The 27,655-nt window shown below is 33.7% G+C and overlaps 2 protein-coding genes across 2 annotated transcripts in view; one reads left to right on the top strand and one right to left on the bottom strand.

Moving 5' to 3' along the window:
• The window catches only part of LOC129225824 (ankyrin repeat, SAM and basic leucine zipper domain-containing protein 1-like), a 93,429-nt gene extending 77,324 nt beyond the window's left edge, over window positions 1–16,105 (bottom strand). The window contains exon 1 of the mRNA XM_054860337.1: window positions 15,749–16,105. Within this exon, the coding sequence (XP_054716312.1) occupies window positions 15,749–15,895 (147 nt within the window). The 5' untranslated portion in view covers window positions 15,896–16,105. The remainder of the gene's footprint in view (window positions 1–15,748) is intronic.
• A 386-nt stretch (window positions 16,106–16,491) lies between these two features.
• Window positions 16,492–27,515, top strand: LOC129226069 (uncharacterized). Its single transcript, XM_054860653.1, has 3 exons — window positions 16,492–16,723; window positions 23,400–23,546; window positions 26,760–27,515. The coding sequence occupies exons 1-3, from the start codon at window positions 16,499–16,501 to the stop codon at window positions 27,366–27,368; spliced, it is 981 nt and encodes a 326-aa protein (XP_054716628.1). The 5' UTR covers window positions 16,492–16,498; the 3' UTR covers window positions 27,369–27,515.
• Window positions 27,516–27,655: the final 140 nt, after the last annotated feature.

Here is a 27,655-nt window from a genome sequence, read left to right as displayed (position 1 = left end):
AATCCTGAGTCCTTTCTCTATAAGTTAAAGAAATACCTTTGTGCTGAAAAGTAAAATAAGAAATAACAACGTTAAAAAGCACTGATTGCAGCTTACTGCAGACTAGGGTGCTTCAAAAAAAAATTTTTTTTTTCGAAATGTTTTGTTCTTTCCCGCAACTTTTTTACACTGTTCATAAATATGATGTGTGAAAAGTTTTAATTCAATGAAATAATATTTGGAGGTGGCGCAAAGCAATCGAATTTAGTAGAACATTGGCACTTAGGAAAGGTGAGTAGGGGGAAAAAGGGGAGTTTCATGGCAGTCGGTGGATCTGCAATCCGATTGCGCCTCCCAACTCACTCCGCCTCCCATGCCGATAACCGCCTGTGACCTCCCGGTTGCGCTCGTAGAAGACTATGGGGTTTAGTTTCGGTTTCAGAATATTTTCGCGTGCTTTCTGACTGCCGTTTTTTCGTGCGTTTTTAGACTCATTTTTTTCGCGAATTTTTAAACTTAGAATATTTTTCACAATTTTTAGAGTTAGATTATTTTCGCATCTTTTAAACTTTGATTATTTTGGAGCATATTAAGCTTTAATTATTTTTACACCTTTCGGACTTAGTCGTTTTTTTTTCCAACACAGATTATTTTTGAGCATATTGAACTTAGTCGTTTTTCAACAATTTTTTGAACTGTAACGTTTTTTCCCGTCACTTAACACTTTGGTTATTTTTCACAATTTTTAGACTAAGACTATTTTTGCGTCTTTCAAACTTTGATTATTTTCGAGCATATTAAACTTAGTTGTTTTTCCAGAACTTTTTTTTTAAACTTTAGCATTTATTCCCCGACTATTATGTTTATGCATTTTTGGATTAGGAATATTTTTCGCGATTTTGATTATTTTCATGCATTTTGGAGTACGATTTTTTTTTAGACTATTTTAAAGCTCTTTTGATTATTTTTCGCAATTTTTTAGACTTAGTTTATTTTTTATGCATTTGGATCTTTAATTACTTTTGCATCTTTTAATTATATACAAACATATTGAACTTATTCATTTTTTCCGACTCTGACTATTTTTATGCATTTAGAATTTCAATTATTTTTATACATAATGTTACAAATTCTGTAAATAGTAATTATTTTTATGATTAATTTGTTGTAATCTGGCTAAATTTGGCGTTTATTACATTATTCTTCATCTAAAATTATAGTAGTAACTTAACGTGTAAATAGTTTCTTGTAATGAATATACAACCCCCTTACCTTCGAATAAAGTATACGGTCCCCCCCCCCATTTCTGAACGATAAGATTTGTGAATGGAATAAAAAAAAAAATATGAGAAATTTGTAGGATTTTCTAAATATTTCTTCGCTCGGTATAAAACACCGGGCGTCTTGTGAATGATAGAGTCAGTTTGTTTGTTTTCTAACTGTGGAGTCTCGTTTTCAGCGTTCCGCTGGAAGTGTGTATTAGCCTTTGCGCTGTGTTTTTGCGTATTTTGATGTGAATACGTGTGGGACCCTTGAGGTTACGGTGTTAATTGATATTTGCCTAATTGCTATGGTTAATTTAGCAATTGCTAAGGATATTTCTTGTACATAGTTGTAAATAAATCTCCTGTGTTTTCTCAAGAACTGTGTCGTCATTAAAGAATTTCTTGAAGTGGCTGGATTCGTAACAATATTTACACTTGAAATATTTTTCGCGATTTTGATTATTTTCAAGCATTTTGATCTTAGACTATTGTAGTATCTTCTAATCTTTGATTATTTTTAAACATTTTTAGTCTTTTGGACTTAAAATATTTTTTCGCGATTTAAATTATTTTCATACACTTTGGTGTTTGCTTATTTTCGCACTTTTTTTAGACTTTATCATTTTTCACACATTTTAGGGCTTAGCAATTTTTTCCTCAATCAGTGACAGGAATCAAACCCTTATTTTTTTGCAAACATTACCCTGCATATCGCATCTTCAAACGTTTAGCTAATTTTAAAGCATGCAATCAATTTACTTTCAGTATTAATTACCACATATAATTAATCACTTTACTATTAGTATTAATTACCAATTAACACTAATCAATTTACTCTTAGCATTATTGATCACATATCACTATTCCATTTACTCTTAGCACTCTTAGAATTAATTAAACACATTTTCATCGAATTATTTCAATTCATTTTCAATATTCAAATACATTCAAGAGATACTATTTTCTATTCTATTTTAACGTTTTAAACGTATAAGATTTTCGAGAATCGCTATGATTTCATTTTATATGTTACTGCTTATTATTTACTGCCTTGAAGCATTTGCTGAGACTATCACCAATGATGAAGAGAAGAAAGTGTATTCTTCAAATGCTTCTAGAACATCAAAAAAAAAAAAAAAATACAGAAATTGCAAGAAAAGTACCCTTAAAAACTAATTTCACACCTAATGAGTAAGTTATCATACATTCTGAGCATTTGGTTTATTTTCCCTATTTTCTCTGGATTTAATTGGCTTTTCATATTTTTCTGTACTTGATTTGCTTTTCATATTTATTTGCAATTGCATAATTCTTTTTCTTCACAGATATAAAAAACACAAAGCTTTACTATGGGTGGGACAAACTTAAGCTGGCAGCATTGTGAAGGCCAGGCAGTGCCTAATCACAACACTAAGAAGCTACCATTTTAGGTTTACCCCAACTATAACAATTACGGATGCTTGCCCATTTTTATCAATAGTACGAATGTAAATGCGACCTGCGCCACCTCTAAATATATTTTAATGAAATTTTACTCCATCATTGTATATAGTTGCACAAAATAAGAGGGTAAGATTAAAAAAAAAAAAAAAAAAACAGCAAGTTTTTTTTTTTTTTTCCATAGATTTCTGAAGTCTATGTCCACCAAAGAGGGCCTAAATTGTGTTTTTCATACTTCAGATCAGAAGTGAAACATTAACCTGAAATTTTATGTAGGAGAAAGGGGGACACATGTGAAAAAGTTTTTTCATTTCTTTATTTGTCTAAAAATATTATAAATTTCTCAGCGCAAAAATTTGCCCTTTTTATGAAGTCTTTTCTTTGAGTCATGAAATTTTTTTGCGATTTTTTAAAAAGTTATTTTTTTACTGCAGACAGTGCACTTTATCGTCCCATGTCAAATTAATTTTACTGTGATTAAAATAAAGAAATGGCTTCGGCGGTTTTCCCACTTCCAGGAAACCCACCCACACACACACACACACACACACACAATAGCAAGGCGAGGCTTCAAGAAGAATCATAAATTTTTTTAGAATTAGTCTTAAAAATCACTTTTAGATGATCATTGCTGGAAAAAGTACTCGCTTTGGCAGTACATATACTAAAATTGGAGCGAACAGAGAAGTGCTAGCAAAAGTGAGTTTTTAGAGCACAACCCTGGAAATTTTTTGAAACTATTCTTAAAAACGCGATTGTAGACCGTTTTTGGCTACATAAGAGGATCGAATACGGTTCAAAAAATCACCTCTGACAATTTTCAAAATTGTAGTCTTAATACTTTTAGTCCATTTTTGGTGATGTTAAGAACAAGGAGAGTTCTAGAGCCCAATCCCAGAAAATTTTCGAAATTGATGTTTTAAAAACGCAGAATACCAGATTACAAAGAAAAACAAAAGAAAATAACAGATTACATTGGTTTAGTACATTGAAAATGATATTCAACGGGATATTCTTTTAATCGATATTCAATAAAGCTGGCTCGATTGCACATAGGATTCATCTTACAAGTATAGTTTGCAAATGCAAATTTAAGTAAGGAGCCAAAGGTATCCGAGCCCTTCTTGAAATAAATGTACAACTACTCATTGTGAATAAGAAATTCACCACTTTGCAGTTTCAATCTCAAATTTAAAAAAGTGCTCATAATATTTGGTTTGGGCCCCTCCCAAAATAGGTAGTATGGAAGTTGCACAAGCATTTTCTTAACATGTTTCTTTTATGCTAAACACAAAAGAACTTAAGTCTATTACAATATTGGATAATATTTATCATTAAAAATGGAATGTGGACCAAGATACCCCATGCTTGAAGCATGTTAGACCGCTTCACAGGGTTATGTTAAAAAACATAAGTTAATGAATTGAAACATTTCAAAAAAATCTGGGGCGATGAGAAATAATTAATGAAACTCACGGTAAAACCCCCAATAGAAATTTGAAGGAAGATGGGTGATTTATTATAACAGCTTTAGGTCTTTGCCCTATCTCAAAAAAAATCGAAGACCCAGCATGGACTGTGGCGGGTATAACGGTAAGCGGACTACGAGGCCTCATGGGGCCTCATGATGGCGCAGGGTCCCGAAATTCGACTAGAATTTAAAACAAGAGTACATTTCTTTCAGATATTACCAACTGTAACTAAAGGAATGAATTTTTTCACAGCTGGGGACTGACATACCTATAGGCCCATGAGGCCTGGTTTAGGGGCCCTGAAATTTTTTTCCCCCACTACTTTGAATTACAATATCGAAGCCCGAAGTTCGGCAATAATCTATAAAGCTCGAATACGTTGGTTTTAGACATTACCAACTGCAACTAAACGAATGAGTTATTTTACAGCAGAACCTGATTTACCAATAAACCCATGAGGTCTGGTTTAGGGACCTCCCAATTTTTTCCACTATTTTGAATTACAATGGCATAGGGCCCATAAGTTCGGCTAGAATTTGAAGCTAGAATTTGCTGGGTTTAGATTTTACCAACTGAAACTAAACAGAAGTACTTTGGAAGATGAATTTGATCATTTTATTATGTTTCTACAAGAAAACGAGGATACTTTTGAAACAAAAACAGAAAATCTAGACACTTTAGGTAGGTCTGTCTTGTTATTGCATTACAAAGCAGCTAAAGGAATGTAATGTACATTTCCGAACGTGGAAACTTTGCTGAATTTTTTTTAAACAATTCTATTGTTGAATGCATCTGGCGAACGACCCTTTTCAGTTTTGAAAAGAGTAAAAAAATATTTACGAAATAAAATGAGATAAGAGAGACTGAATAACTTAGCTATTGACACACCCGAGGGTCACAGAGAGCCAAGGCGGGTCCCTAGTCAGTTTTGTCACCGGACCCCCGCCCTCCCCCCTCTCCCCAAAAAAGAAGGAAAAAAAGGGGGGAAAAATCACAACTGCTGAATAGTTAACAATTAACTCCATTTTGAGTGCTGCAACAGCAAATACCAAAAGATTTAAATTTTACTAAAAATCATAATTTTAATTCAGGAATCCTCTTTGCTAAATCATTCAAAAAGAAAAAAATATGACACAGAAATTCACATATCAAAACCAAATTTTCATACTTTGAAACTACACATAGCATAATATCAATATTGAACTTATTTCAAAGCAACCTTCCTTATTACTTTCTTCTATATCTAATACAAAGAAAAAAATATTGTTTTTGTGCAAATTTTCGAATTTCGAACGTTTTGAGGTATGCTGTGTCCATTTCGACCGTTTTTGGAAAATGTCTGTGTGTTTGTATATGTGTGACTGAGTTATTGTGGCCGCTCTACAGCAATAAACTGCATGAAATCAAACAAAATTTTGTATACATACGTGCCCCTATGTGAACATGTACCCAGTGGCAGATACAGGGGGGAGGTCTTGGGGTTCATGACCCCCCCCCCCCTCCTAAAACTGTGGACGAATTTGAACGTTTGCTTAAAACAATAAACAAAGCTTGATCAAAACCATATAAAAAAGAATTTTTTAAATTCAATATTTATTGGGCATTACATGAAGGGATAGAAACGAAGAAGGGGGGGTGTCATGTGGGTCGCGACCTCTCCCCCCCTGGAATCTGCGAAATGTCTTTGTAATCGAATAATGTTCATTACATTTGAGTACTGAAAATGACCAACGAGGTACGGGGAGACATACCGTATCTCATGGTGAGCAAGGTTCAAACATTAAGGGGATATCCCATGATATAGAAATAGAATATAGAAGTTTTTTTAACCCGTATCTTAGATGTCCATTTTATTCAAAGTTGCTATGTAAATTTGAACAGGATTAAAACTTTTTTAAAGCACAAATTCAAAGTTCACTGTTAGAACAGGAAATATGATACTATCCCTTCACGGCTTTCACAATGTGAATCCCAGAGTTCAAACCAAGTGATTTACTTTAATTATTATTATTTTAGTTAAAAGTAACCCAAGTTTAAGAAAATTGCCTTATGTGAGACTACATAATCTATGGTTGTCGTTTCCGAAAATTTAGGGCTGACAACATTCTGAAACCTGAAAAATTTCTTTAAAAAAAACTTTAAAAATGTTTATTTCAATAATTTTTGTATGCAATTTTGAATTTTTTATGGGGGGAGGGGAAGGGGGGCTTTTTCATAATCTTTGAAAATTTCAGAGAGTTTTCAAAAAATTTTACTTGAGTCCACTCTCAGCCCTCGCCATGACCCCCCTCCCCTCAAATGGAATCCTGTATCCGCCCTTGCTTGCGCCCATTAATTTTTGCCGTGAATTCCAGTTCCATTCCCAAGGGGGGTGGAGCAATTGAATGTTTCTTCGATTATGCGTGCCTGCTATTCCTCAAGAAGTAACTGGCGGAATCAAACAAAATTTGGTCCATATGTTGCCCCTAACTAATTTATTTAAGCAAGGCTTTCAAAATAACTTTCAATTTTCACTTTGTTTCTACTTTTGCGATAATTCGGTAATTGGGACGGCCGTCAAGTTTTTGTGTGTGTAATATTGTTCTTGTTGGTAATATTGCTTCCTCGTGAATCCTGGGGAGGGATCAGAATTCATAAGAAAGAAATAGAAGAAAGTTTTGTGATGGCCACAACATGCTAGTTTTTTTTATTTGCAAAATGATTTATGACTTCATCGAATTTCTTGAAAGCTTGAGTCTCAGTGCAAAAATTCCGAGACTAGTTGCATATTGCAATGTACTTTAGGAGCGTGATTTGTCAATGGAAAATAAGAGTTTTTGATGAACAGGTAGTATTTTATCAATTACTTTAATCTTCGTTTATCGTGGTAGATGAAAAAGTAAACCAACTAATCCTTTGAAGAATACTTGATCTAGCTTTCTTTTATAAATGGTCAAAGTTATGAAAAGTTCATTTTTAAAACTATTGCAGTTTATTTAGTGATAGACAGGGGATGAGCAGAAATACATCGAGACACTATTGGAGACCAATATTCATTGGTCTCCAATAGTGTAAATATGTCACTGACGCCAGGATGGATACAAGGTAGGGGCACCCCTGAGGGACCCAGCAACAGCAATTTTCCTGAATTGAGGCCCTAAAAAGAAAGTAGTCCATCTTTGATTTGACATTAAGGAAAGGAATAGGGTTTAATTTCTTTCTTGGAAACTTTTTAGAATTGAAGTTTCGAAACGGCAATTTTAAGACTATCTTTGGTGGTTTTAGGAGGAGGAATTTGGAGGCCTTCCAATGGACATTTCTCAAAATGTAAGTCTTAAAGATGCGATTTCAGATTCTCATCTCCAGCTACGAAATTCCAAGAAACACTAGAATTGGAATCTTGAATTTTGGCTACACGATTCGCAACTAATGGTTGCCAGCGACGTAGTTCAGAGTAGTGATATTCCGGATATCCGTATCCATAGATATCCGAGGGAAAATAAAGATCCGTATCCATATCTGTATCCGTTACTTTTTTGACGGATCTTAAACGGATCATTTCTATTCTAAAAATGTTTAAATATTCGAATAAAAGAGTCTTAAATTCCGTTTAAATTAGGTTTTATTCCCTATTTAAATTATAAGGTATCATTTCAGCAGCCAATTTGTACCCCCCCCCCTTTTCCTTTGCAAAAAGGAAGAAGAAATGAGTTTTAAAAGTGTGTGTCAGTGTGCCTTTTTTGTGGCAATGTAGCTCCTAAACAGAAGAACCGATTTTGATAGTTCATTTTTCGTTCAAAAGGTGACTTGATCGAAAGTGTTCTTAGCTTGGCCTCGTTTTTGTAGAACTTTAATAACCGGAAACATTAATTAAAATCCCATTTAACGTTTTCACAATTATGGTAGTGAAAATTTACCCGTACGTTAAAAATGTTGGCCCTAATTGAAAGAACAAAGTTTTCTGCATTTGATATTTATTTGAAACTTCCAACTTTACAGTAGGAGCTATAATCTTGTTAAATAAATTTTAAATGCTATTCTAATCCTTTATACGCGTGATTAGTAGCGTTTTCATAGTCGGAAGATAAGGAGAAAAAGCTCAATGATTTAACATTTTTACCTGCTGTCAGTCATAATTGTTAACAAATGCATGTTCTGACCCGCGAAAATCATCTTAATATGGGGTTGGATCTCTGGGACATGTTTTGTTTTTTTAATTTTTAATTTAATATTAGTTTTTGTTATTGATTTGAGGTTCTGTTATTCTTCATTTTTGTTTTTCTCGTCATCTTTCAAAAAAAGTGAGACTAAATTGTCTATTTACTGTATGTAAAGGTGTTCCCGGCTCTGTATTTCGTCGGTCGGAGAAGTTCGGTGGATTGGGTCAGCGCTGCATTTATGCTGAAATAAAATGGGAAAAATTATTTCTAGCCTGTCCAGTAGCAGATTTACACTCTTGCTCCTGTATCCTACATCTACCGAGTAAGCTAGAAATAATTTTTCACATTCCATCTAAGCAATAATGGAGCGCTGACCCATTCCTTCCAACTCTCCCTCAATTTTAACGGAGATATCTTTAAAGAGTAAATCATAGTCTTGATTATAATTTTGCAGCAGTTGACATTTTTTGAAGAAACTGCCATTATTCTGACGGGAATACCTTCCGTAACGAATTTTACACTTGGATAGTAGAATTGGGTAAAAAAATTTTTGAGATCTGTATCCGCGGATCTTGACACTAATGATCCGGATCCGTATCAGCGGATCTACCTTTTTACCGATCTGGCACATCACTAGTTCAGAGTTGATCCATGACAATGCGACACGCGAATCTGTCCAAACATAGACGTGATCAAAGGTAATTTCAATATGTGAACAAATAACTTGTAAAAGGTGCAGTAAAGCAGCACAAAGCTCAAGCCGCGGAAGAGACTGGGACTTCAGCGGTGCTACTCTAATTTTTGCAGCTGAAATATTTACATGCACTTCTTGATCACTTGAAGATTTTACATATATCACTGCACAATAGGCCTTCTCTGATGCGTCAGAAAATCCGTGAACTTCTATAAGAGATGGACTGGAACACAAAACAAAATGCGGAATTTGAAAATTTGATAGCTGTGGTAGTTCTAAATAAAATCTTCTCCACTTTTCTTCACATTTTTTACCAATAGGTTCATCCCAACCCACATCGTAACCCCATAACTCTTGAATTAAGATCTTGGCGTACACAATCACAGGTGCTAACCATCCCATAGGATCAAAAATTTTGGCAATCTCAGAAAGAATATTTCTCTTAGTGCATGGCTTCTCCATATCAATGGAATCAGTGAAATGAAAGGTATCTGTAGATGGTTGCCACTGAATTCCAAAACCTTAACTCTTGTGTCACAATTGATCTCTACAGAAGTATTATTTGCTCTAAACCTTTCGGGAATGTCATCTAAAACATTTGGCACGTTTGAAAGCCATTTTCTCAGAATAAAACCTCCCTTCAACATCATCTCAAAAGCTTGCTTGGCCACGAATTTGGCTGTTTCTTCACTTTGGGCTCCTGATAGAAGGTCGTCAACGTAAAAATCACGAATAGCAACGTCCGCCGCCAAGGGAAAGTTATCCTTTTCATCTAAAGCTAACTGTTTCATTACTCTTGTAGATAAAAATGGGGCGCTCGCAGTTCCATATGTAACCGTTACTAATCTGTAAGATTTTAAAGGTTCATATGAATTTTCTCGCCACAAAACTCTTTGACAGTTCCTATCTTCTGGATGCACTCTAATTTGCCGAAACATTTTCTCTACATCAGCGCAAAAGACTACTTCATACGTTCTAAACCGAAGGAGAATAGGGTAGAGTTCTTGCTGAATTCTTGAAGGGCTTGAGGTTCATTTCGCAGAAGCATCAGAAAAGACTCTTAATTTGGTAGTAGAACTCGATTCTTTTACTACACCATGATGGGGTAAATAATAGGATGAATCACTAAACACCTCATTATTAGGCACGATTTCCATGTGTCCTAAGTTATAGTATTCACTCAGAAGGTTCTTGTACTGCTCGTGTACCTCAGGCTTAGATAATAATTTCTCCAACGATTTAAACTGCTGCTTGTCTAGACTCACCCAGCAACTCTGGAGATGAGTGGAAGGGTAATTTTACTGTATGAATACCGTTTTTATCTCTTGAAAATGTAGATAAAAAAATGATTCTCGCAGTCTTGTTCTAGTTTAGTAAAACTAGAAATTTCAGGCACAGAGTCTTAGCACCTCTTGTGTTTTCAATTGAATATTATTCACTTGAATAGTATGGTTCCCCGTCGCAGGAAGGCTAACACTACCTGAAATAATCCACCCTAAATCAGAGCGAGATGCATATGGCATATTTTCGCCTCCTTTGACAGTTTCTCCTCTGAACATGGAAATGTCTACTCCTAATAGAATATCAATTGGTCCACTTTTGAAAAATGATGGATCTGCTAAAGTGAGATCACTAAATTGCTCAACAAACTCTTTACTCAAGGTTATATGTGGTAATTCTCCAATAAGTTTGTTAATCGCAAACATGGGGGTGGTGAATGATAACTTATTAGTGAAAGTGGGACAAATTTGATTTCTGAAATTCCATTAGTTTTAGCATCTGATGATCCTAGGCACGATATGAGAAGCTTAGCTCTTTTTCTAGATAGGCCTAACCTCTGTAAACAATCCTCAGTTATGAAGCTGGCTTGGCTACCAGGGTCGAGTAATGCTCGACAAAGTTGCAGCTCTCCAGAAGAATCTACTACCTTGATGAGTGCAGTATACAATAATACTTGCCCATGATAGTTCAAGTCAGAAACACAAGAAGTTATAGGTGCAGAAATATTTTCAGGCATTGATGAATCACAGACCCTGCTTATATCAGTTTGATGCAGCTGATGACTGTAGAACAAAAACCTTAGCCCTGGCCGATAATGTATTTGAATTACTTGCACCTTGATAATTAGCTTCGGAGTTGTTCTCAGACTGATTATAATGAAGCAAGGTGTGATGATTTTTAGCACATTTTTTACATTTATAAACACTCTTACACTGCGATACTCTGTGATTTGAAAGTAAACAATTGAAACACACATTATTTTTCTTCACAAAATTAACTCGATCTTAAACACTTAAATTCAAAAGTTTATTACACTTAATTAAAGAATGCTTAGCCTCGCAATAAACACAAAGTGAATGGATCTCTGATGTGAATGTTTACACCTTTTGAAGAACATTTAGTTTTTATTACCCTGTTGTTTACTAGATTGCAGTGTTCTTGAATGAGATTTTAAAAATTCTAATAATAAATCCAGTTTTGGGACACTATCTCCTTCCATTGAACATTCCCACCAACCTCTTATCTCAGGGTCTAATTTAAATTGCATGATAAACATTAATAGAGGGTCAGAAAAGTTCCCTACTTTGAACTGTAAAGTTTCGAAAGACCGAATACATTCTCTTACACTATCCACCAAACTTAAAATTTGTGAAGAATTTTCCGATTGCAATGAAGGTTAAAGAATCAATACAGCAATTTTCTTATTAAAGCACTCATAAGTTCTCTTTTATGCGAAAATCTTTGGGAAAGTAACTTCCACGCAATAGTAAAATTCGCATCAGAAATTGAAAGTGACTGCACAATTTTTAACGCTTCACTTTTTAAAGAACACTTTAAATACTGTAATTTCTGCCCGCCAGATAATTTTTCATTCTTCAAAATCGCAGCGCTAAAAAGGTCACTAAATGACAACCATTCTTCAAGATTACCACCAAAACACGGCAGAGTTAATTTTGGTAGCTTGATATCAGCTGCCTCAGAACATTTGCTTTCATTTTTCACAACACTACTGTTCTTAGAAATGGCTCTAGAAATTACAAGAACTAATTCATCAATTATATCACATTGACCTTGTAACTCAGTAATGAAAGAATCAAGTTCGATTCATCGGACAAATCAAAAATATTATTAAACACAGACGTAATATCTTCACTAGATTTTTGAATTTTTTCTTTGAAAAACTCCAATTCTGTGGAATCTGCATTATCAATATTACAGTAAATTTTCTCTTTCAATTTTGTTAAACTGGCTTTAATTGCAGTTTTTCTCTTTTTCAAGGCTTAAAGATCCATTGTTAATCACAAATTAAAGGAACAAACTCACCTACGTTGATGTATAAAAGCTCTGGCTTGACGGACCATAAAATAAATATGATGAATAAGAAATGAAGCACAGAATTCACAAAAATTCGATTTAATAGTGGACTGTAATGAATGAATTCAGGAGAATTCGCACAAAGAAACTCAAAGCACAACTCAAGAATAGTTTCACACTCGGACAAGAACAAAGCACCACTGAACTGGTATAAAGAATACAACCCAATTAATTAGAATGTTGATCAAGGTCAAAGTATTTTTAAGCTGTTACATAAAGAAAAAAATCAGATAAAATGATAAATCAGGCGTGGGGGGGGGGGGGAGTAGAACAGCCTCATTTTCTTTATTCTTCCATTTTTTTTGTTCTCGCTGTATCAAACACTAAGAATGGTGAAGTTTCTGATTTTGTAGTGTCTATGATTACCAAAAGTTTAGGCCAAGTTACTTCTCAAGTCATAAAATCTATTGTTCTTTTTTAATTATGTTTTTTTTTTTTTTCATTTTACTTTATTGTATTTCATTTTGATATGCAATACTACATTAGAACCTAAATTTTAATGTGTAAAAATCCCATTTTACTGGATTCCAGCTCAATCAAGACATTTTTTGGTTTAAATTTTATGTCACCTGTTTTTCTAGTTCTTTGTATAGAGTAAGAAATATTAAACATTTTTGTAAGATAATAAAAATGCTGTTGATCCTATTCTGTCCGACTGTTTTTAAGTCCTGTTAATTCCTGAAAAAATATCTCTCTTTTATTCGACATGCGTTGGTTTGCACTAAGTAAATCACATGGAATGATTTTTTGCTAATGTAGTTTTTACTATACAATTTACAAATGTTGAGAAAATGAGACCTAATATGACTTAGCCAAGATATTTTGAATTATTTCTTGATCAGTTATAGCAAAAAGCAAAATATGCTTTTTTAAAATGTTTGAAATATATTTTTTAAATACAGTTAAGACGTAAGAAAGTCTAACATTCAAGTGACTAAAAGTAAAGTGCAATGCGTAGGCTATTTAAGTTCCTAACACACTTTTTTAATGTTTATTCTCTGTAGTGAAGAACAAAAAAATAATAAGTTTAAATTCTGAAAGTATTCTAACTCATTAATTTCATTTAAAACTTCTTAGGAATTTTTAAAAAAACTTTTAAGTGGGCTAAATTATGGGGTTTTTTTAAATGTTTTTTTTCAAAAAAAAAAAAACCTATTGGGTCCAATCTGGCCAACCCTGATATGTTTTGTATCTATGCTTTAGTTGTCTCAACTGACGTTGTAATCCTAATAAGTGGAAGAGATTTAGTATTGGTTTCAGGATTTGTATACTAGATAAATTTTAGCTTTAGGTCATGCTTATTTAGTTAATTAATGGATTAATTGAATGTTATTGCAAATAAATTGATACTTTTTTACCCTAATCGAATCTTGAATCCTGCCATTAGTAAATTAAGTGTAAATCTCACACATTAACAGATAAATTACCAAGAAATGTCTTCTTATGTATTATGACATATGCAGTAACTCCTCGTTATATCACTTTTCAGGGGACAAAGAAAAAACGCAATGTATCCAAAAGCGCAATATAACCGAGGTCATCAAAAATAGTTATCCATCCAAGATACAAGTAAATTAGCATTCATTCTTTTTGACATCATTTTTAAAAGGTTCCGATGTAGTTCACAAAAGTACTATCACACATATTAAACTTTAAACGAGGTTGAAATTTGTATAAATTTCAGTGTCAGAAAGGTGGAACATCAAATGATGAATGAATGTTCTTTCTTAGTTACCGCGAGATAAGAGTGAGCATTCCAAAACCCTCGTATGCCCAATAGACTTTCTAATCTCTTCAATTTGCTATAGAAAGGATGTGAAAAGTAAAAATAATCAGATTGTTTCCAGAAAACGCTTTCACTCGTCCAGAAGAAACTGTCAAGTAGTTTACAAACTATATTAAACTGAAATTCTCTGCAGGTATGCATATATTTGGATAACAACAATTACCGCTGCTTTTCCAGCAAATGTAAAAGTATATAAGCATTTTCGTTTTGTTCATTGACAAAATAAAGAAGAATGAGACCTTTTCTGCTTGTAATACTGTTATATTTTCATAAATCATTTCAAACTTAAAGCAAGATTTTTTTTTACTTTAATGTTTAGGAAAACAGAAGAAAAGAGCGATACATCCGAATGAGCGATATAACATAGCACGATATTATGAGAGGCTACTGTATTTAATATTATAAAGATCTTACATTAAAGAAACTTCAAACTGAACGTAGATTGAATAAAGCAGTAAGTTACTGCTCTTAAGCCAGGGCTAAGGCAGAATAACATGCAACATGCAAACAGCTCAGTTATGCCAACCAGATTTTTGTCCTTGTTGTGGACTCCTCAATCTGGAATAGATAATAATCAAGCTGGAGGCAGACGTTATCTCATTGAAGCCAGGAGTGACAACAAACTGATAGCTTAAGTAAATAAAGCACAGCAGCGAGAGTCAACAAGTATCTCGAAAGAGATCTCTTATAGGCAAATGAACATTGCACACACGCGGATGCGGATTCAAGGCCAGATGGGCTGTGGCACCAGCAGTGTACGGATCGAAAAAAGAAAACTCTCTCAGTGAAAAAAAAATTCTGGTGTAGCAGCAAAATGTTTTGTATATAATAAATGTTTCATTATGTGTTGTGATTTAATCAGTTGTAATGGCATGTTAGTTTGTGTGAAATCAATAAATCGCATAATTATAGGTATTAGTGATTTACCACGACTACATAACTAATACAAGAAATACACAGACAGCTCAGTCATTCCAGCCGAGGACTGCAGTTTCATGCTTATTAGTACTCATCAGCCCGGCATAGGAAGTGACTGAGTTGGAGCTGGAAAATTTCATAATGAAGCATAGAGTGCCAAACAAACTGGAAGCTAATAGAATTAGCACCGACTAGAAGAACGACCAAAGAAAGGTTTCAAACAAGTTTCAAGCATCTGGGAACGAAAAGAAGTTGGACACAGGAATGAAAAGGTAAGCTTTTCGCTTTCTCTTTTGAATTTGGTGTAAAAAAAAAAAGGAAAAAAAACAATTAGTACAGTTCAACTCGTAAATTGAAGGCAAAGCTTGGGTATAACCAAAGTACTTGGGTTGTACCAGTTTCTTCGCACTCTCAGCTTTAATGAGATGATACTGCCTCCAAGCTTGGCCATTGTCTATTCCAGACTGACAAGTTGTTTTACAAGGATACAACTAGTTTCTGAATAATATAACGGAGCTGTCAATATACTGGGTGTATCGTTTGTATTATTAAACATCCAACATGCACGTTTAACAGGCGATAAGAAAACAAACAAATCCAATGTCTATTTAGAACTTTAACAATAAGAAAAGTTTAAAAAAATAAATTTCAGTGGATTAAAAAATAATGCATGCACTTACAGTTTTTATAACACCATTGGAAAACGTATTTGGGTTGCTTTTGTTGATGGTTGCTTCTGCTTCAGCTTTAGACGAATCTTTCGACGAAAATACAATGTCACAATCACTGTCTGAAAAATCAGATTCCATTCCACCAGCTGCATACATCTTCGAAATTCATGCAACAGGAAAGAAAAAGTTCTTTCGGAACGTGGGGTCGAAATTTAAATCGAATGTAATGCCTGAGAGCTGACTACTTTTGTGAATTATTTTCCAAAAGTAGACATTCAAATTTCGTCACAAAATACAAAGTCGGTCGAAGAAAGTAGAGAGCACGAATCTTCGAGGAATGGAACAAGTGGCCCGTCGTTCCAGTCATTTGAGCCCGAATGTCAACAAATTGGACTAATCGGTTCATTCGCTGTGTGTCCTGCGTGAGGGGAGGGGTTATTTAGGTCAATAAGCTGATTGGCTCAATTCAATCTCTACTTTGTGTGTATACTAAACACGGGTACGGCGGTGTAACCGGCGGATTATTTCCGAACGCAGCCATATGCATAACAACTTCATACATTTTTATTTCATAAATATATGTATCTACCCTTTCCAACGTTCTATGTTGCAAAGTTGTATAAATAAAAAAAAAAATTCTTTCTAAAATCGGCTTTACCTTACAAAGCCAAAATTCACTGAATAAAAACCAAACTGAAAACCGCGCGGTAATCACACGATGTAAACAATTTTCTGTAATTCTCATTTCAGCATTACAACATGCTTTTAAAATTGAACAGAATGCGATTTTTCACTAAATCAATTAAGTCTCGTAAGAGTATTCAAATTAATGCATCGTTACTTTACTGCTCAGAATCTCGAATAATTAAACCAAAAAATACAATTGAAGAGAATTTAGAAAATAAAGTAAAAGTTTGGATGAAAACGTACGAAGATTTGTTTGGAATAACTAGACTGTCAGAAATGCATGAAAAAGTGTTAGAAGTAAGATTTTTTTTTTTCATACTGCGTACTTGATAACATTGCTATCTGAGCAATATTTGATAGTAGTAACTAAAGCTCATGAAATCTTATTAATAGCTTTCTAAGGATGAAAAGAAAGATGTGACAGGGGAAAAAAGAATGTGAAGTGTTTTGATCTAAGACTGAGATTTTTTGACATTTTGTATTTAAAAGAATTGCAATTAACCAACTGCAAATTTTTTTTTTTTTTTTTTCTTCAAAATCAAGTGCTTTTATTCTTCTCCACACTAGTTTTTATATAAAATACAAAGTCAAAAAGTTGCTCATTGAAAGAAAATATTGAAGCGTATTTAAAGTATTCACTGCGTAAAATATGCACGCAGATTCATTAAAAATGTCCTTTAATACTTTACTGATTTATATTTTACTTGTTTTGGTTAACACACAATTAGGCCCAATTTTTTATATTTTCCAGGTCAGGTAATGGTTAAAGGGCTTAATTTATGTTGTGATGGAAAATAACAAAAAACATGCCCAAATACACTAATTTCTAAAAGCCCGCATGGGCATTTGTTCATAGCTGCCCTGGGCTGCTGAGAGTCAAGGCAAGATCCTTGTCAGTTTGGTCGGCGGCCCTCTCCTCCCATAAAACTTATAATATTTATGCTTCTTCAATAGCTAGCCGGGCCCTCCTAAGGGTCACGCCCCTCGATTTCCGAGTAGACTGACATGGCCTCTCGTCAATTTGGATGAAAGGGATATTTGTAATTTTCTCTTATTTATGGGGGAACTCGCAATTAGGGGCCAGTCTTCATGGTATTTAAGGAGGTGGGCACACGGCATGTGTACATCCTGATCCTTCTAAGTGATAAGCCTAGACCCAGCGTAACACAAAAACATAAGCACACCCAATTAAACTATATTTTTAGTTTATTTATTCAAGTTACTCAGTTTTAGCACTTTGCTCTGAAATACATTACAAATTATCACATTTAAGCATCCAGAAAGGTTTACTAGTTCAAAGAAAAAACATTATTACTTTATATTGCTTTCGTATGCCATTTCTGTTACGAAAATCACACGAAAAAAAGAAAAACCACACTTAAAATAAAAAGCTGCAAGTAAAATTGGAGTGACTTGTGCATTAGTACTCCGGAGAAGAATGGATGTAACCGACAAATATTGAAGGCACATTTTTGCCAAAGGTGGAAATTTTTTTTTTCTTTAAATACATTTCTTAGAATAGTTGTAGAAGTGACAAAAAGATGACTTTATTTACGAGGATCAGATATAGCAAGCTTCAATTTCAGATCTTTTATCTTTAATCTAATAATTTTAATGTTTTAAAACAAAAATATTCAATACTAGCAGTAGCTGCACAATAGGGCTGGACGATATCTGGATTTCCATATTGCGATATATCAAAAAGTAAACATCATGATATATCGATATATAGGTATAATCAGCTGTATACATATAGAGGGGGACTTATCATGGCATCCCTTCTCCACACCTTTATGAAATACATATCAAAATCAGGCTCTCATTTTTTATAGGATCATACTAATAATTCCTTTTTTCAATTCGAAACGAGAGTTTTGAAGAATTTCCCAACCTTTATGGGTACAATACAAGAGCGTTACAACACACACCTTGGGATCATTTGCATCAAAGATTTTGGCATTATATAGACAATTTCTAAAATTTATAAAATACTATTCAGATACCAATCAGCCAATCACATCAGAATACAGGTGTGCCAATGCCCCCCCCCCTTTTCTCAACCCTCTCCCTTTTTTATTTTTTAGATCTCCTTTTTATTTCATTTATTTTTTTAAATATTTTTATATATATTATTGGTTTATTATTATTATTTTATTAGAAATGTTCTGTGTGCTATGCCAATGACACACACCCACAAACTATATAAATAAATGAAATAAAATATAAACAGAACAAAATAAATAATTTAAAATACAAATAAATCAAAAAATTAAATAAATAAAAAAAATTAAATAAATAAAAAAATTATCCCCCCTCCCCCAGTCCATTTTTTTTTTGGATGGCGCAAGTCGTGCTATACCCCCCTCCTCTCCTCCCTGTGAGTATACCTGTCAAAATAAGTTTTAACTATATATAACTTATAGTGATATAAATTGCATCAAACGGTCTAAGCATAAACTAAGAAGAAAGTTAAAAAAAGAACAGTAGGAACAATAAACAACGATAATTATTTTGAAATATGTAACAATAACGATAACAACGAAGTAAGGAGAACAGAGAAAAGAAAATTAATAAAGCGCCAGAAAACCAAATGAACGGTTCCAAATAAAAGCTTAGTGATAAATTCGGTGAAGCTCACGAAGGTGAAAAAACCGGTTTCAGCAGCTTTGACAAGTTCGAAATTCGAATCTTCGAATCTCCTCCGAAATTAGAAACGACAAAGCTTGCTACCAAATACTGGTATCGTTAGGCGTTAGGGAGGAGCGTGTCCCCTCTCACCCTCCATCCACCCTCGAAGCAGCGCAAGCGTGGTCCATACCAGATGCACCGATGACGTAACACTCCTCCATTCGCGCTATGCGACGGAAGCGATCATGCGGCGGAGGGGGGGGGGGAGCGTAGTCTTCGAATCAGCAGGTCTCGGAGGGGAATCACCGATCTTCAGGCAAATCGAACGTCCGTCGGAGAGATCGCTATTCAACCGGTTTCCTGCAGCCGATTCCAGCGTCGGTGAATTCGAAATTCGAAGACACCGGTTTCGTTTACAATATACCGCCCGCCGTGATATATCATGGGTTCGGTTTCCAAAAAACCGGTTTTTATGATATGGCTATGAAACCGGTGTTCAGCGGTATATCAATATATCGTCCAGCACTACTGCACAATGATGTCCGTTGAATAAAAAAATTGACGCCAAACACACCTCTGATGTGAAATGATCATTTTTCAATGTATGAAATGCATACACACCTTTTCAAAAAAAAAAAAACTATTCAAGTTTTTCTGGAATTTAAAACTTTTTGTCAAATCATTAAATTAGATTTACAGTTGCTTTAAAACTCTATTTAGCGAATGAAGGGGTTTTTACTGCAATTTAAAATATTTTGCCGAATAAACAAAAAAAAAGACATCAAATAATATCTTTCAAATGTAAAAATAGTTCTACAACTCTATTGTTTATCGCCAAACTCACCCAGCAACCACGCTCTCATAGTCCATCCGTCTAACCAAAAAAAAAAAAAAAAAAACAGTGGAACATTCAAAAATCATTGTCAGAAAAAAAAAAAAATGTCGTACATTTTACTCGATAAAAACAAATAAAAAGTTTCTTTTTTTCTTAAAATAAATCACTAAAACAATGAATTACACTTACGGTTGCTTTAAAACAATAATCCTAGACTGAACTGCTCAGAGGCTAACACGCCAAGCGACCACGCTACCGGAACCCAGCCCTTATGCGAGTGAAGTGGATGTTTTTTTCTTTGGCAATAATAAATATTTCGCCAAACAAACAAAAAAGTACAAAATCACATTAACAGTAGCTTTCAAATCTTTATATATTAAGAGCTGTGTTCCCCGGCTTTGCCCGGTCTACCTTGAGAATAAAAATTTTGTCAAGTGACATATATTCAACAATCAGGCTTAAATAAAAGAAAAAAAAAACACCCTGCATAATTACCCTTCCAAACAATGATGACAGATATTAAAATACTTTTAAGAAATTAAAGTGCGAAAGATGGATTTTAAAAGCGTAACCATGGAAACACGAAATAAAATAAGTTTAAGAAATTAAATGCAAAATAAGGAAAGAAACAATGGATTCAAAAAGCGTAAGTTTTTCGACCATAGGTCGAGAGAGAGATCTGGAGTAAAAAATGTCACTTTTTCCAATGGTGTCAAAAAGAAAACTGTGGGACAATTTCTTCACTTTTTATTAATAGATTTAATGAAGAAAGTAGTGCCTAAATTTCAGCTAAGCCTAAAAAAGATTGAGCTAAAAACTCAAATTACTCCTGCCGTAATTAAGTTAGAGCATTGAAACAAATTGTTTAGAACGCGGAAAATTCTACCCTTTTCAACGATATATAATATTAATATGTGAAAGTAATTTTTCACTCCCATATTCAGGAATTTATGTGAAATTTGGGCCTAAATTGGAATAAAAAAAGAACTTTATCGGATTTTTTCGAATTATAGCCTATGGCACTCAGTAAGGAAATACCTTTCATGTAGTGAAGAATTTTTCAAATAGGTGCAGTGGTTCCGGAGATTGCCTCGAACATATAAACTAACAAAAATCCGCCCTCTCTCTTGATAATATTAGTATAGATATTATTCAGACAATAAGCTAAATAAAATTGTAATTTTAGCAGAATGCTTTTTTAATTAATACTATAATTCAATCACTTTTTGGTTAAAAGGGCATATAAGTCACTACTCGGCAAAAGTTGACTTACACCCTTTGAACAAAGTCTGATTCCATTGCAGAACGTAAAAATGCAGAGAAAAAATAACAATGAAATTCATGGAATACACCGCCAGCTCCATCATTTCCAGCCGAAGACTGCAGTTTCGTGCTTATTAGCACTCATCAGCCCAGCATAGGAAAGTGACTGAGCTAGAGATGGAAAACCTCTTAAGGAAGCCAAGAGTGGGAAACAAACTGGTAGCTAATACAGGATTAGCAGACCAGACGAGTGACCGAAGCAATGGTTCGGTTCAACTCGAAGATTGAACCGAACCATTGCTTCGGTAAATAACAAGGATGAAACGGCAGTCTCTGGATATGATAACCAGGCAGTTGGCATATTGCATAAAAAGGAAGAAATATTTCTATAGTTTCATTTAGAATCAGAAAAATGACAGCATTCTCTGAAAATCCACCCAGCTTTTCACGGGCTATCCCTAAAATTTCCATTCCAAAAAGGTAGTTCTTTATTGAAGTCAACATTGCCCTTGGAAATCTGAATCACTATTATGTTACACCCTGCACTTTGCAAGCTATCTCAATAGTTGCATTGTTTCAAGAAGGAAGGAACAGTGGTCATGTTCCGCATTAACCTTTTTAACTTGTATAACCTCGATTTAACGACTGTCAAGGGACCAGAAAAAGTTATTGTTAAATTAAGAAACATAGAAATTTAATGCAGTTAAATCCGGACCAGTGTAATGTATCATTAAATTGAAGAAATCACTAAATTGGGTATCCTTAAATCGAAGTTACACTGTAGTTTCTAAAAATCTCCATTAATATGGAAAGAACAGTCCAAAAAATCCCCATCAGAAGGAAGACAGCAATTGTTAAATGACATCAGCGGTTCCTTTAAAAATGCCCATCAAAGTATTGAGAGCAGTCTCTAAAAATTATAATCTGAATCAGGAAAATACTACCTAAAATTCTACATTAGAAGAAAAACATTTCTTTATATCGGGGTTTTAAAAAAAAGACATCAGGTCTGATAATCCCAGACATAATTAAGGTAATAATTTTAAATAACTTAGGCTGCCCTCTAAAATTCCTCACCTAGAACAGATCCAAAAATCTTCACCAAAATAACTCTAATATCATTTTTAAAAAAAACCCTTTAAAATAAGGACAATATTCCTCAATGTTGGCACTAAAATAAGAACGTCACTTCTGCAAAACTCTAATCACACCACCCATCCTTAAAAATAATGTTAAAGCTTGTAGGTCCTTAAGTCAACTTATTAAAATTGAAAATTGTAATATCAACTGCCTGTTGGCTGCATACATTGATGTGTATCTCAGTGGCTGCACAAAAAATAAAAAAATTGAAATATAAATATTAAATTGCAAAAACATAATCAAAAGGAAAAAATATTTTAAATGCCCCCATTACAGTTGACTCTCTGTTTAACGACGCTCTATTTAACAACTTTCTCTATTTAAAGACGGCTTTTCACGGTCCCAGATGGTCCGCTATAGTTTTAAAAGCAGTCTATTTAAGGGTGCTTTCTACTTAAGGACGATTTTTTGTGGACCCTTGAAAATCTTTCAACAGAGAGCCAACTGTATTAACAAATGATTAAAAGAAATGTTATTTCTAAATATGCAAGAAATGACAACAGCTTTTTTTCAAGCTAAAATTCTCGCACAAAAGATGGAGGAATTGAAATCTTTTGGAAATTATTTTTTTTTAATTTAAAAAACGCTTATAACTTTTTTTGTAGCTATTTTAGCCACTTCAAGGTTCGAAACAATTTCCCAAGGGGTTATTTTTTGTGGACCTTTGAACAGTATAAAATTTGTAAAGATTGGATAATTTCTTGGTAGATGTAAAAATGAGTTTTAACTAATAATCTCTGCTAATTAGTGTTTTATGAGGGGGAGAGAGCAATTCTTGCAAAATTTCAAATGTTTTAACATCTGGTTCCACCTTGAACTCGAGCCCTTGAACATTTTGTACGTATGTGGGCAAGGTTCCTCATACTATCTAACCTCCTTTACAATTAAAATTTCAAAAATCTATTCTTATCATGTGCCTACATTTATAAAATAAACCAAATTTCAGCTTTGTAGCATTAGTAGTTGTGACAGTCAGTGTAAGCTACTGTACATATATAGATAAATATCAAGGCTAAAATTAAAATATTTTCTATGTATTCATTTTCATGTACAGTGTGTTTAAAGAATTACATTGGGAATTCATTGATGATTTTTTTTTTAATATAGCATCAAAATAAAGTGCAAGTTACACAGGAAAAGAGAAGACGAGTTCAAGAGGAAATTTTTATTGTTCAAAAGAAATTACAAGAGATGCAAGATATATTACATAAAACATCAATGGGAGATGATATGTATATATCTGTGGTTACACAGGTAAGTTCTTGTTTTTATTATAATCTACACTACAAATCTGTACCTCAGAGCCAGACTCAGAGAGTCCAAAAATTCCGATTTTCTGTTTATTAGTGCATTGTAGGTAGAATGCTATTCTGCATCGAGCTATATGAACGTAATCCTAAACAAAACAAACGAAAAATATATATATATTTTTTAAATTTACCAGTGTTTAAAGTGCATAAGTCATACAGTTAGAATGCACCAAGCAACCGTTTTTCCGCTATCCTGTAAAATAGCAATCTATATATATAATTCTCTTACGTGCCGGCAAATGAAGGGGTGAATTTCTAAACCTCTGTGTGCAACACTTCGCCGATAAATCATGTAAACAAACTTCTACGTTGTTTTGAAATCTTGAATCACAGAATACTCAACGAACTTTTTTTTTTTTTTGAGATGAGTTTGAGTCGGGCTGTGGCCCATTTCAACCTTAATCAGCAAAGAAAAGCTCAAAGAAGGCAGGAAACCGTTCTTGAATCCAATTTAAGACGAGCCATTTCCAGAGTTGTATTCTCTGATTCGCTGCCGATAATTTTTAGCGGCTGGGGAATTTTCAGTCAGCAGTTCCTTCAACAGATCAGGTGCGTCACACAATGCCGGTAACCGCACCTTTCCGTCATGGCAACATTTAGTATATTTATTTGCAGTATTACGCTCTTTCTGCCAATAAAGAGCACCACAAAATTCGCATTCTTCACACATTGCTCCACAATCATGTTCATCGGCAATGTTGTTTTGAACGCGTAGGCGCTTTGAGCGTCGCCTATTCTCTGCTTCAGTACGACAGTTCAGTTCAAAATGAATAACCGAGAAAGAATTTACTTTATTCCTTTTATTCTCAGCTGAAAGGTTTCGCCAAATTTGTTTAGGGTTATAGTAGTTTTAGTATTGTGCAAGCAAAGTAGCCTTGGCGAGTTTTCGCGTTTTTAGTTAAACCATTTTTTGTTCGTGACGTGGCAAGGATTCAGAATAACAACAAGAAGGACAAACGTTTGAGAAAATATGTTTGGTGCTCTCTGAGCCTGTTTTTAGTCATGGCCAGCTCTATGTGGCATTATCAAGAACAAGATCTTTTGAAGCAGTGTCAGTTGTGGCTCCCAAACGGGACATTTTTAATTGTGTATATGAGGAAGTTTTCTCAGATTAGAATATATAAGAGTGTAAATATGTAAATATATAAGAGTGTAAATAATGTAAATACATCCCTCGGGGGAGCCTGTAACCCCTAGAGGGCGCGTCCCCAGGTGGCGGATAGGGGAATGCCTTCATTGGTTTTCCAATGGGTGGTAGAAGGGAAATAAAATACCTTCCGCGGACCAACAGGTAGAAGTGCAATCTCTCCAAAGCAATGACAGACACTTTTGTATCTATAATGGTAAAGTTGTGCACATTGCCAAGGCAGTCATCTTACATACAGCAAAGTTAAACTGTCGAAAATCTGGCTAAAGCAGACAAATTAACATTATGAACGTAATTTTCATATTGGTTAAATGGATGGTGACCTAAATGCCATTACCAACTTTAATTTTTACGGAAAATTTTAGCTAGGCTAATGTATTGGCATACAGCGAGCGAGCGAAGCGAGCATGGATCGCGAAGCGATCCACAGGGAACTGCGTAAGCAGTTCCGGGGGTTGGCGAGCGATAGCGAGCAGGGGGCGATAGCCCCCTAGTTATGTGAATTACGTTAGCCTGGCTTTGAGGTACAGAAATTAGTACCACCTTCTCTAAACAATGTAAAATGTGATATTCAACCAGAAAAAGTGGGATATGAAAGGGGCACACTTTTCCCAAAACTTTATTAGTTCAACATCTCCAAGTTAATCTTAAAAACAAAACAGATTTAAAAAAAAAAAAAAAAAAAACTCATGCGAACACAAGTTTCAAGTGAGCACGAAAATGAATTTCATTTTATTTGTATTATTATATGGAACAGAAAATAGGGAATGATTGTGTTATAGGGTGCCTCAGACTTCAGATATTTATAACATTTTGTAAACTAGTTGTTTTATTTTTAAATTTAGAAAATTTCTTTAAAAAATACTAAACAAAATGTAGGTTTACTGTCATTATTAATAAAAGCTTTTACTTTTTTTCAGCATTATGTAGTAATTTCATAAAACATAATGATTGTTCGGTTAATAATATAGACTAATATTGATTGTCAATTATATCAGTTCTAAAATCTGTGTAGTGTTCTAAATAAATAGTTTTCAGCCACAAAGTAACAATAGGAAACACTATATTGATACAGCACAAATTTGCAACTAAAATATACTTTATCAACATCGTGTTTCCTATTGTTAGTGTTGCTTGTAACATTAATTTTGGAAATAGTTGTTAGCCAAAAATAATAATTTGAAAAAAGTAAAAAAAAAAAATGCTTATTTTTAAAGCATTTCAGAATTAACTACAAAAAAGGTTTGGTATCTATTACAGTCAGTTTTATTTAGAAATTATATCAGTTATAAGTAATTTAATTTAGTAATTAATTGCTTTGGTCTAGTTTTGTCATTTAAAGTAATAAAAAATGAATTTTGAAAAAGTAGTATGCGAAGAAAGGTTGTATAAAAATCTTAGTTTTTGGCTGACATGGCAAGATAAAATTTGAAAGTTTTCTCTTTCTCAGTTGGATGCCACACTCGCTGAATCGATTAACTCCATAAAAAGAAAAGTAGAGAGAAAAGTGATGAAGAAGATGGTGTTATCCATAGGAGTGAATAGGCCCTCGTTTTACATTTTCTGCCATCATATGGTTAGAAATGTACTGAACCAAAACTTTAATATAAGTTCACATGCTAAGTATTGGTAAAGCACTATTAAAGCAGAAATGATTTTTTTTTTTAAGTGGAGTTAATCGAATTGGCAATTGAGGCACCCAATTAATAATATGAACTTTTTACAAATCATTGCATTATTTTGTTTACATGGAACTTCACAATATTTTACAATTTTAGTGTGAACATGTGTGTTGAGTTAATAAAATATATCTTTATTTCTTTTTGTATTTAACATTGTACACCCTAGTTTTATATGCCGTATGGTATCTAGAACCAATTTTTCTGACAAAGATGTTTTATGGGAATGTAGTAAAATTGGAAGTGCAAGAAGAAAAAACATGTTTTTACTTGTACATCACATAAATGTTCATCCAACTACTGTATTCACAAATCTTTTGCTTTTCCTCAGGTTCGTGAACTGCTGAAGGAACAAAAACGTTTACAAGATGTCTTTTCTTTGTATGATCAAACTGAGAAGGAACAGCAAACGACACTAGCTTTATCAATAAATAACAGTCAAGACCAAGAGAGGACTTACAGAGAAAAAAACAAATACCTCTCTCTAATTACTGGAATTGTTGGAGGTGTATTAGGAATACTTGGTTCAAGTATCAACAACTGGCGCCATCGAAAAGATATAAAAAGTTTTGCTAATGACATCTTAAGCCAAGTGGTGGATCTTCAAAAAACAATGGACAGAATTAATTCAATGTTTACGGCGGATAAACACCTGTTAAACGTAGCTGAGGGTGAAGCAAAAATGAAAGATTTGGAATCTGCAGTGAAATTGCAGCATGAAATACTAAATGAAACTGTTAAAAAGCTGCAGAATTTGTTAAATCAAAAATACAATGTTTCTGAACATCATGAAAACTATTCATCAGGCTTAAGTATAGAAGAAATACTTAACAATTATGAAACTAATTTAGATTCTAAATTGAGGCATTATTCATCTTTAAACATTGGGCTCATAAGTATAATCATTTTAGGATTTTTCATTTATTTAAAAAATCAGTGATGTGGGTTCTAGCAATTATATGAATTGAATTGTTCAATAGTAAAAATTACTATTGGCAAAAGATATATAAATAAGCATAAATATTTATTGTTATTTTTGTACTATTTAATTGGAACATAGGAAATTTTAATAAAATTTATTGTGTAAAAGTTCAGTTAGAGTATCCTGAATTTTTAAATTAGCTGAATGAAATTCTGAATTTTACTCAATGTTGAAATGCAAACATGTGTATGTACAGCTAATGAGAAAAGACGTAAAACATTTTTTTAAAAGTTTAAAAAACTGGT

Source organism: Uloborus diversus, chromosome 7 (genome assembly GCF_026930045.1).
Source record: "Uloborus diversus isolate 005 chromosome 7, Udiv.v.3.1, whole genome shotgun sequence".
NCBI lineage: Eukaryota > Metazoa > Arthropoda > Arachnida > Araneae > Uloboridae > Uloborus > Uloborus diversus.
This window is presented reverse-complemented; position numbering and strand designations above follow the sequence as displayed.

Excerpts from the sequence above, each read along its gene's own strand:
- LOC129226069 (XM_054860653.1), top strand. The coding sequence starts at position 16,499 with ATGCTTTTAAAATTGAACAGAATGCGATTTTTCACTAAATCAATTAAG. Across the intron at positions 16,724-23,399 it reads TGCATGAAAAAGTGTTAGAA|CATCAAAATAAAGTGCAAGT; the intron begins GTAAGATTTTTT and ends TTTTTAATATAG. Across the intron at positions 23,547-26,759 it reads ATATATCTGTGGTTACACAG|GTTCGTGAACTGCTGAAGGA; the intron begins GTAAGTTCTTGT and ends GCTTTTCCTCAG.